This window comes from Sorex araneus, chromosome 7 (genome assembly GCF_027595985.1).
Source record: "Sorex araneus isolate mSorAra2 chromosome 7, mSorAra2.pri, whole genome shotgun sequence".
Taxonomy (NCBI): domain Eukaryota; kingdom Metazoa; phylum Chordata; class Mammalia; order Eulipotyphla; family Soricidae; genus Sorex; species Sorex araneus.
The window spans coordinates 46604135-46615552 of NC_073308.1; the positions used below are offsets into that span (position 1 = coordinate 46604135).

Consider the following 11418-nt stretch of genomic DNA (forward strand, 5'->3'; position numbering starts at 1 on the left):
GGGTGCCTCACCTCCAGGGACAGGGACAAACACTTACATGGTAAAAATGACTCAGACACTAGTGGTGGCAGAAAGGGGTAGAATCAGAAGAAGCTGAAGAAAGTCTAAATCAGAAATCTGTATTTTTTTAATAGAAGTCACAAAATTATAACTCTGGGCCCATCTCCCAAATTCCAGTTTGCATATATGGTGATTGAAATAATCCCTAAGTTTTGACAGATAGACAAATAAATTCCCAGAAAGAGTTACATAAAGAAAAGCAGTTTTCAGCCAGACATCCTCCTAATACTTTCCCTAATTCCCATTCTCCATTTTCCAAGTTCTTCTCAAAGTTCTCTCTCCATAATATTAAAAATTATTTGAAGTCTTCCCATCACCAGCAAAATGTTAAACATTTTTTGTACAGAAATCTAAAATCTTCTGGACTTTATTATTAATTCCATATAATCGTTTTAGTTTTTCCTACTGTCCTTCTTCTCACAGGTACATGAAATTCTGAAACTTCATGAAGAACTAGGGGCTGGAGAGAAAGTACCATGAGTAAGGCACTTGCCTTACACACAGCTGTGGCCTCAAACCCAAGAAGAAGAAGAACTAGGATTTTTTTTCCACATGCTTTTTCCTACGCCCTTTTCTCTTCCTAGAATGCCCTTCAACCTCAGCTACATATATCCAAGTTACAGCTGACACACCACACACCATGGCCTAGAAGAAATCACCCCTGTCCATTTCATATCCTCCTGAAAGTTTCTACCTCCTTTACTGCATGTTCTACTTTGTTTCCCAGTTATTTATGCACACCTTTTGTTTCCATTTGAACAGAGGTTCCCAAGCTTAGTTGGCAAACATGTCCCCTTTCTGAAAAAAGAATCCAGTACCCTCCTGGAAAATTGCCTGCCTTAAGTGAATAAATAGAAAGCAGCCCCCAATTGCACCACTAGCACCACCCACCTCAAGAAAAACTGACATGGTCGGGGCCAGAGAGATAGTACAACAGGTAGAGCATTTTCCTTGCACACAACTGACCCAGGTTCAATCTTAGGCACTCCATATGGTTCCCCCAAGCACTGCCAGGAGTAATTTCTTAGTGCAGAGCCAGGAGTAACCCCTTTGTATCGCTAGGTGTGACCCAAAAAGCAAAAAAATAAAAACGACAAGATCTGATGGGGAAATTTTGTACCTTGCAAAATCCATCATCTAATAACCTCTTAATATATATTTACTGAATTATCAAGGGTTCATTCGGCTTTCCGATCCTATATATCTATTCTACTGTTATTTACACCTATCTTCCACTAGAAGGTAAAATTGCTAAACTATTGTCAAGTATCAGCACTAACAGGAAAAGTTGTATATAAAAGTTAACAAAGAACTCAGTCATCCAAACTGTAAGCCAATTACTGGTCAGCAATTAATCCGCTTCTGGGAGCTTGGTTTTATAGTCTCTGAATGTTGGCTGTTGATGGGATTACACGGGCGCTGGGGGCAGTTTCTGGGTGTGACTGCCTAGCTACTGGAAAATGGGGAATCGGGATGGAAGAGGCCCAGTCTCAATCCAAGCAGCCTTGGAGATCTCGGCCCTGGGTCCTGCACACCTGGGTTCCTTTGCCAGTTCCTTCATGCGTGAGGCTTGTCCGAACGTGTGGAATCGAACCCAGGTCAGCACATGCAAGACAAGCCCTCTACGAACTGTACCCCAAATAAGAACAAATCTTTAAAACTAGCCCAACAGTGCTTGTCTTGCAAGCACAGGGACCCCAAGTTCCAGCCCTGGCATTACTCATCTCCATCCCCTTAAAACTACTTGGAGCAGCCCTGAAGGTCCCTAAGCACAGCTAGATATGACCTGGCACCCCCAAGCACCACGAGGTATGAGCAGCACTGCATTGCTGGGCCTGAGCATTGAACCATCTGGCCAGCAGCCCCAACATCTCCAGGAGTAGCTCCCAGTTCTCCTGAGAACTGCTTGGGAGACCCCTTCACCACTCAAAAAAAAAAAAAAAAAAACCACTAACCAAACTACAGAAGTGAAAACACTAAAAAACACAACCAAGCTTCAGAAGTGATTGTCATAACTTCCTTATTCTATCTTTTTATGGAGGGGGTGAGACACACTTGGTGATTTAGTGGTGCTCAGGTCCTACTTCTGGCTTTGTGTTCAGGAGTAGCCCCTGGTAGTTCTTGGGGAACCATATGAAGTATTGGAGGTTTGATTCGGGGCTGGCAGAATGCAAACAAATGACTTAAAGCCTTTACTATCTCTCCAACACCTGCACCATTTTTTAATCATGAGGAGAATGACTTCTGCAAATGAAATTTGATTTATTTGTTTACTTCTTGGCTTGTACTATCATTCAGTCAAGTACTTCTACCTGAAGAGACACTTTGTCTATAACCAGCAGGTAGCAGTGTCTTTTTCTGTATCTGCTTAAAACGCCAAGAAACTAGCAAAGATTTTATTAGAAAGCATGAAGGAATGATACATTCAATTTGAGTCAATAGAAATTCTATGTCTTTCCTGAAGGAATGAATGTTTTCGCACACACAAAATACATACATATAGCCTGCAGCGAGCCTTTTGTAGACTCTTCACCACACTAGGTTCCCTTATGCTGGTGATGGTAACTCTGGGCAGAGAAAGTACATAATAATCACTCCCATAAATTATTGATGAGCTAAGATAATATACTGGTATATCTGACACCCAACCAGAACTCTCAGATAGAATCAGAGAACTTAGAACTAGAAAGCAATATAAAATTATGCATTACATCCATGAAGTCCAACATACGGCCCCGTACAGATAGGGAAACTGAAATTCAAGAAGGTAGTTTGTGACCTCTAACATTAGACAGGTAGTTAACAATCTGAAATTGAAAACTGGTTGTCTGACCCTAGTCCACAGAGTTATTTCTGCTACACTGTGCTTCTTCTTATACAGCTGGGTACTAATATTCCATCAAACCTGTCACACTACTAATGAGAACTTGTACATTCACAGAAATAAATGATATTGGGCCTGGAGTGATAGTACAGCGGGTAGGGCGTTTGCCTTGCACGCGGCCGACCCAAATTCAATTCCCAGCATCCCATATGGTCCCCCAGCACTGCCAGGAGTAATTTCTGAGCGTAGAGCCAGGAGTAACCCCTGAGCATCGATGGGTTGACCCAAAAAGAAAAAAAAAAGAAAAAAAAAGAAATGATTTTTGTTTGCTTTTTGGGTCACACCCAGCAATGCACAGGGGTCACTCCTGGCTCATGCACTCAGGAATCACCCCTGGCGGTGCGCAGGGGACTATATGGGATGCTGGGATTTGAACCCAGGTCAGCCGCGTGCAAGGCAAACGCCCTACCCACTGTGCTATCACTCCAGCCCCAATAAATGATATTTTGACCACAACCTCACCTGACTTCCCATAGAACAGATCCCCTCCTTAATCTTAATGTTCCCATCAGATCTCATTTCAGCCCAGGTTTAACAGGTCTTTCATTCTTCAACAGCTCCAAATTCTGGAAAGTCTTCCCTTCTATCATACCAAAGCATTATTTTTTCTTGGAAAAAAAAATGGTCACACTCTAATTTTACCACTAAAACTTGCTATGTGACCTTACCCAACTTAGCTAACTCCTTAAGATTCCTTTTTCTCCATAAAATTGGACTTTTCTCATTCATTGAAGATTTATTAAGCTTACTTAATTAATAATAGCCTGCACACAGTAAGTGCCAATTAAGTGTTAGATAAATGTTGAGTATTGGTCTTTTTCATCGTACTCAGAAGCAAAACCTTTTTTCCAGGTGTCACTGACATCTGGTTTGCAACTTCAGGGGAAATAGAGGGACTGGTCACAACTGGAAAACTACCATAAGACACCTAGGATTTCAGGAATCTTCTAAGTTTGTAGACTTCAGCTCAACTATAAATATTGTCCAAACACTGCAAGAAACAGTAAGATCTTTCAGCTTAAACGCTGAATCTACAATACAAGTCAAGAACATGGTTGAGGAGCCTGAGGCAAGGATATAGCTCAGGGTCATAGACGTGCTTGCATATTTGAGGCCCTAGGTTTGATAAGGAAGAGAAAATAAGAATAAGAAAGAAGGCTGAGGAAGAGGAGAAAGAGAAGTAGATGGAGAAAGGGAAATGGAAGGGAAGAGTAGGAGAGGGTAAGAGAGGAGACATGAGAGAGGGGAAGGAAGATTGCTCAAATGGAACTCTGCACCTGGGAACCCTGGGTTCAGTCCCCATACCACAGTGTCCTCTGAGCAATGCTAGTCCCCAGAATTGGCCCCCAACTACTACTAGGTGTGATCCCAAGACAAAAACAGGGAATTCTCCCAAAGTTACAACAAAAAATATCTTCAAGAACTTTGTGCTTAGGGAAATTAACCCTGTCAGAAAACCACAAATTCAATGTTGCTTGAGGCATGTAGAGTAGTCAGAATTCAAGGGGCAAAACCCGGGACTTGGAGGATTGGTAAAATGGGAGTTGAAGTTTAATGTGAACAAAGTTTTAGTTTTGCAGTTTTGAAAAGAGTTCTGTGGCTGGAAAGTAGTGATGGTTTTACCACAAAATGGAAGAATTTAATACCTGCAAATTCTCTATTTAAAAATTAAAAAGATGGGGCTGGAGCAATAGCACAGTGGCTAGGGCATTTGCCTTGCACGCAGTCGACCCAGGTTCGATTCCCAGCATCCCATATGGTCCCCCAAGCACCACCAGGAGTGATTCCTGAGTGCAGAGCCAGGATTAACCCCTGTGCATCACCGGATGTGACCCAAAAAGCTAAATAAATAAATAAGAAGATTAAATATATGCTCTGTGCATTTCCCACGATTAAGGATTTTTTAAGAACAATAGTCATTGTCACTGCCACCTCTGGCTGACACCAGATGATCTCATCAATGGCCATGATCCAGAGATTAGTTATAATTCTCTCAGAAGAGAGCATGAAATGACTTGCCATAGTCATGCTACTGAACCCCACATCAGGCTGTTTCATTCAGGGTACCCAGGAAGGGGGCATGAGAGGCCTCTCCCCATCCCAAGGGACCAGCCCCAGCAGCCAAAAACCTCTAGAACTCAACCGCCACCATGCTCATGGCCAATCTCCACACACTCAGACTGAGCCACACCCATGAGTGAATCTATTCCTGCACCATACAACCATACAACATCTCATAACTCACACCATTCATATCCAAGACTAGCACACCACATTTGATGGGGTTTAAAGTAGAGGGCAACCAATCTTAGAGGGAAGTACATTTTTACAGATATATATGTACATATATACATGTACTATACATGTACATATATGTGTATATATATATAGTGTACATATATGTGTGTGTGTATATATATAGGCACACAAGACTCAACCTTTAACAACATATTAGTGATCTCTTATAGAGGGGCTTAATGGCCCCAGGTGAAATATAACAATCTTTACACACTTTCGTCTAAGGAAAAATTTTTGGAGCATTTTCAACGGCCTGTTTATAACAAATGATACAAAATAAATTATTTCAGTTCTGCTTCGGGGCAGGGGTTGCAGTTCAGGATGGAAATATCTGAAATATGGTGGTGGGAAGGTATAATGATGGTGGGAGTGGTATTCAAATATTATATGTAATCAAATATTATGAACTACTTTATAAAAATACAATAAATTTTTAAAAATCAAAACCCAAATTTGTTACTTTATGATTTATTTAAGCATTCTATATTTCTAACAAACAAAATGTTATTAGAAAAAATAATCACTGTATCACTGTCATCCCGTTGTTCATCGATTTGCTCAAGCGGGCATCAGTAACGTCTCCATTGTGAGACTTGTTTTTTTAAAGACCAAGGTCCCAAGACAAAAGACTAAGATCTAAAGTCTGTGAAAAAAAATAGGTTTTACCAGCTCCTTCAGAGAAAATATCCTACGAGTGTGCACATGGGCAGAGACAACTACAAAGAGATTGTGCCCCTCCTCTCCCAGGTTATTTTGTACAGAACCACAAGAACAGAAACAGGAACCACTCTTTTGAGTTCTTGTTTTCTCCCACTTCAGGAGAACTCCAGAATTCAGTAATATTCAGAAGAAACTTCTAGATGAAGAATAGAGCCTGAAGAGAGCAGAGACCCTGAAAACAGGGTTGAATTGGAGCTTTTGTTTGAAGTAATACTGTAAAGAAGTTTGAGCCTTTTAAAATTTTCTACATGCAGGGGCTGGAGCAATAGCACAGCGGGTAGGGCATTTGCCTTGCACGCGGCCGACCCGGGTTCGATTCCCAGCATCCCATATGGTCCCTTGAGCACCGCCAGGGATAATTCCTGAGTGCAGAGCCAGGAATAACCCCTGTGCATTGCCAGGTGTGATCCAAAAAGAAAAAAATAAACAGAAAAAAATAAAATTTTCTACATGCTGGGGCTGGAGCGATAGCACAGCGGGTAGGGTGTTTGCCTTGCACGCGGCCGACCGGGCTTCGATTCCCAGCATCCCATATAGTCCCCTGAGCACCACCAGGGGTCATTCCTGAGTGCAGAGCCAGGAATGACCCCTGTGCATTACTATATGTGACCCAAAAGCAAAAAAAAAAAAAATCCACATGCAAGACTCCATAGACAAGATTGATACTGAAGGCCAGTGCTCATTGTTGGTTTTGCTTGTGCTGGTGAAGAGATGGGAGGTGGAGTGACCTTTGTTTGTTTTCTAGATAGGAACTTTGTTTTGTGGCAAGAGGGAATTTGATGTTTTAGTTAGGTTTTTGGTTTGGGGATCTTACCGTGCTACCCTAAGGGTTTCTGGCTCTGTGCTCAGAGGTCATTCTTGGAGATACTCAGGGGAGTACCAGCAGCAGAACCGAGGTTCAGCACATGCAAGGCAAAACATTCCTGGTATTAGCTCTCTGGCCTTTGTGGGTTTCGTCTTCCTTTTTTTTTTCCAGTTTTGTTTTGTTTTGTTTGGGACCACACCCAGTGGTGCTGAGGGCCCAGTCCCCGGTTTATGCTCAGAGGACAATGTGGTACCAAGGATAGAAGCTGGGCTTCTCACATACAATGCATGCAATCTAGCCTGTTGAACTGTCTCTCAATAGAACTTATTATTCATACACTAAAAACTAACACTCCTATTCCAGCTCCATGCACATGTCCATATTCAGAAGGAAAAGAACGGGAGGCCCTGGAGGAGCAGCACCTAGCTGGGCTATGAATTACCCCCACCTTTTCCTTGAGAGGTGTGGCTGTTCAAGAATTCCAAACGTAAATGAAAATAAAAATAAATTTACATTTCTATAAAGATCAAGGCAGAGAGTAATTAGCAGGGAAAAATGTCCCAGTTGGGGGCTGAGTCTTAGGAAATGGAGAATGAAGTCCCCAATGGGGTATACACTACAGTAAAATCCAATGGTTTTCAATTAAGGAGCCACATGGTAGTAAAGCTATTTTTCATAGTTCAAGCAGCCTACTGGAAACTGAATGTCTGCCCAGGATGTGGTCACATGGGCAAAATGAAAAGTCAAGTTGCTGCATGTTGAGCTAGAAGTTTATTAAGTTGGTGTGGTAACATTGGTTGTCTCATCTGGATCAAAAACTCTGATTGGCTACTGATGAGATCAAGGGCATTTCTGGGATGAGATGTTTCCTTCTCATTCTGTCATATGCCTTTAATTAATAAAAAGGGAATTACAGCTGAATTATTACTTATTCATTACAGCTTGGCAGGCAAAATATTGTCAAACCCTGCGTTCACAAGGACAAAATAAAAGAGGTCGATGATGATGAAAAGTTGGGCAGCTACCCTTCAGTTTCCCCTTTCTTTTTTCAAACATGCAGAGTTCCAAGGGAATAAACAGACTTCCCTAGAGCCAACATACAACGTGTCTGGTGTGTGAGAAAACTCAAAGAGAAACCGTGTAAATTAACTGCATCTGGTTACATGAAGCAAGAAGGGGGAGGAGTTGGCATTAGAAGAATAAGAGCACAGAAAAGAGTTCTATATTTACTCAAAGGAAATCCAAAATAGATTACTTTGCACCCATTTGGTGCTCATGGGGGATCTGAACATCTCTAGGTCAGCAGAGACTAAACCTAGGGACCAGAGCTCTGGATGACATGAGCCACCCACCTTTCCTTTTGCATGCACAAATGAAGTAAAGGTCAGCCCACAAGACACTGAGGAGTAATGAGACTAGATTTTGGTGCAAGAACAATATCTTCCATTAAACGTCCTATAATGAAGGGCTGGAGCAATAGCACAGCAGGTAGGGCGTTTGCCTTGCACACAGCTTAACTGGGTTTGATTCCCAGCATCCCATACAGTCCCCTGAGCACCGCCAGGAGTAATTCCTGAGTGCAGAGCCAGGAGTAACTCCTATGCATCGCCAGATATGACCCAAAAAGTAAAAGTCCTAAAATGAATAAGTTGAACTAATGCATCTGTTTATAATAATGGATTCTCTTAAAACCTAATATTAGTCAATTTACAGTGCCCTTTGGTATGTATGTTTCCATGTGTAGACATACAATATTTCGGAAATGACAAATATTTCAAGTGATGCAGAGACATTATGGGACTATTTAATTGTGCACAGGATAATAAATATAAATGCCACAGTCACATAAAGCTCTGTTATATGCAGCTAAGATATAATTTCCACCCACTCAAAAAAAAAAAACCAAGAGGCTGGAGCAATAGCACAGCGGGTAGGGCATTTGCCTTCCACACTGCCGACCCGGGTTCGATTCCCAGTACCCCTCCTGGTCCCCCCGAGCACTGCCAGGAGTAATTCCTGAGTGCAGAGCCAGGAATAACCCCTGTGCATTGCCAGGTATGACCCCAAAAGAAAGCAAAAAAAAAGGGGGGGGCATTCTAGTGCAAACCTAGTAGAAAAATATTTTGCTCCATACCATAGAGGTAAAAACACTACTTTCTTTTGTAAATGAAGAATGTATATTGCATAGGGAAAAGACATAGGCAAGTTAGATTATATCCTTGAGTGTGTATTATATAACTTTTTAAAAGTAAGAACTGCTAAGTTCAGAGTCATTAGGATGTAAAGTATAGGTTAGCATTTATAGGTTTGTAAGTATTCCCAGAGCTGGTTAAGGGGCTATTTATTATAAGAAAAGATATAACAATTGGGGCCAGAGCAATAGTCCAGCGGAGAGGATATTTGCCTTGCATGTGGCCAACCTGGATTCGATCCCCAGAATCCCATAGGATCCCCTGAGCACTGCCAGAAGTGGTGAGTGCAGAGCCAGGAGTAACCCCTGAACATCACTGGGTGTGACCAAAATGCAAAAAAAAAAAATGTAAAAGTTATAAGATTAAAGAACATTCTTGAAAGGGGAGCTGAAATTGGTTTAAAAAATAAAAAGACTGGATAAAGATTGAATTCGGCCCTTTTTTGTTTGCTTGGGTTATTTTTTTTTTTTTGCTTTTTGGGTCACACCTGGCGATGCACAAGGGTCACTCCTGGCTCTGCACTCAGGAATTACCCCTGGCGGTGCTCAGGGGACCATATGGGATGCTGGGAATCGAACCCGGGTCGGCCGCGTGCAAGGCAAACGCCCTACCCGCTGTGCTATCACTCCAGCCCGCTTGGGTTATTTTTGTTTGTCTTGGTTTGGTTTGGTTATTGGACCACACCTGATTATGCTCAGGTCTTACTTCTGACTCTGCACTCAGGAATTCCTCCTAGCAGTACACAGAGGGTCATATGAGATGCCAAATTGATCATGTGCAAAGCAAGCACCCTACCCACTGTGCTCTCTCCCACCTGAGCTCAGTCTTGACACATAGGAAAGGACTAGATCTGTATCTAGATTTCTCTCCTATGCTTCAAAGTTCCCTCCCATAGAGAATCCTAAGGGCATCCTAGGAAGTAGGGAAATGATGTGACTAACACACAATCAGCACATTCAACCTATATATGTTAGAATAGAGAGTATAGGAGGAAGGTATAAAGTATAACAGTGAGAGGAATGCAGGCCTAGAAGCAAAACAACTGTATTCTAGTACCACTTGCTCCAATAAGCTGTGTAATTGTGTAACTGTGGGCAAGTTATGACACCATCCCTGGGCTTGGGAAGATGGCTAACCCCAGAAAGTTCTTGCAACTCTTTCATTTTCATTGTCTGTGCATTTTCAGAGAGGAAAAAATTTAACTTTCAAACAACTTGTTAAAATTTGTCTCACCTAAACATCCTAAGATGCCAAAGATACAACACTCATTCAACAAATATTTTATATTTGGTTCTCATCCTCTCTCAAGAATCTCAAAGAACACTATCGCACTGCCACAGATATTTCAGTAGCCTCCTGAAACCTACTGCAGCAGTAAGAATCCTCCAACCCACCGGTGTACATTGAAGATTAGAGATGCTGAGTGCTTTGTCCAAGGTCAGAAGCTAGGACAGGATCAGAACTCCAGCCTCCTCTTTCCTGGACTATTCTATACTTTCCATGAAAAAACCAAGCTGACTTTCTGGGAAGAATGCCAGAGGTTCTATTCTCCCAACTGAGAATTCGTTGGAATATTGGAATAACAACTTTGGAGACTGTGGTCTCTCCATTCCATTTCAGGACCTGGCTAGAAACATGAAAACCCAAAGAAAGAAGCAATGGGGAATTATTCCGTTTTTTAACGAAAGAGAAAAAATTAGGGGTGGGAATATGGGATTTCTTAAAAATTACATGATTGCTGGAAGTTAATTTGGTATTTCTTCGTTGGTTTGTAAGTTCTGTTTCCAATCACAAAAACAGACAGCTGAGGATGCTAAATCACATTTCAATGAATTAGCATATTGTCCCAAAGAATCTCTCCCACTCAGAATATAGCAGACAACCCAGAATGCAATGTTTTGTGGTAGAAAGGAATCTCCCTCAGCGAAATAGAGAGCTTGTCACAATCCACAAATCATCCCCTAAATTGAAAGTCTTCAATCAATCATCAATCACTGAGAATGACAGAGGGGTTGTTGCTGCTGCTTTTTTAGGAAACAGACTGATCCCCTAGCCCGCCACACAGGGATGGTGATGTTTTTCACCATCCACACAGTCCTGACAAGGAAGTCAATGCACCTGGAAGAGAATCCCAGCATCAATTTAAAGATACATTCTCAAAAAGGCTGATTCTAACTTCTGCCAAGAAAGCCAACCAGGACAAGGAAACACATGCTAGACTGGCTTCCCACCCTGACATATCACAAAAATCTACCATATGGCAAAGTCCAGGTGATCCATCCTCAAGGTTAAGATTCATAAACTTTTAAAAAGCTGAAATGATTTTTTTCAAAACCACTTTTCCCCCTACCTGTCGATGATGACAGGATCTGAAGGAGTCTCGTTTCGGTTTCCACAACTTTTCTTTTCACAACACCGACTGTAGATTGAGAAGAAACCAAAAGAGTAAAAGAAAATTG

At 41.8% G+C, this 11418-nt stretch overlaps 1 protein-coding gene across 1 annotated transcript in view; it reads right to left on the reverse strand.

The window, feature by feature from the left end:
• EBF2 (EBF transcription factor 2) overlaps window positions 1-11418 on the reverse strand; it is a 209546-nt gene that overhangs the window by 182118 nt on the left and 16010 nt on the right. The window contains exon 6 of the mRNA XM_004619144.2: window positions 11310-11378. Coding sequence (XP_004619201.1) covers window positions 11310-11378 — 69 coding nt within the window. The remainder of the gene's footprint in view (window positions 1-11309; window positions 11379-11418) is intronic.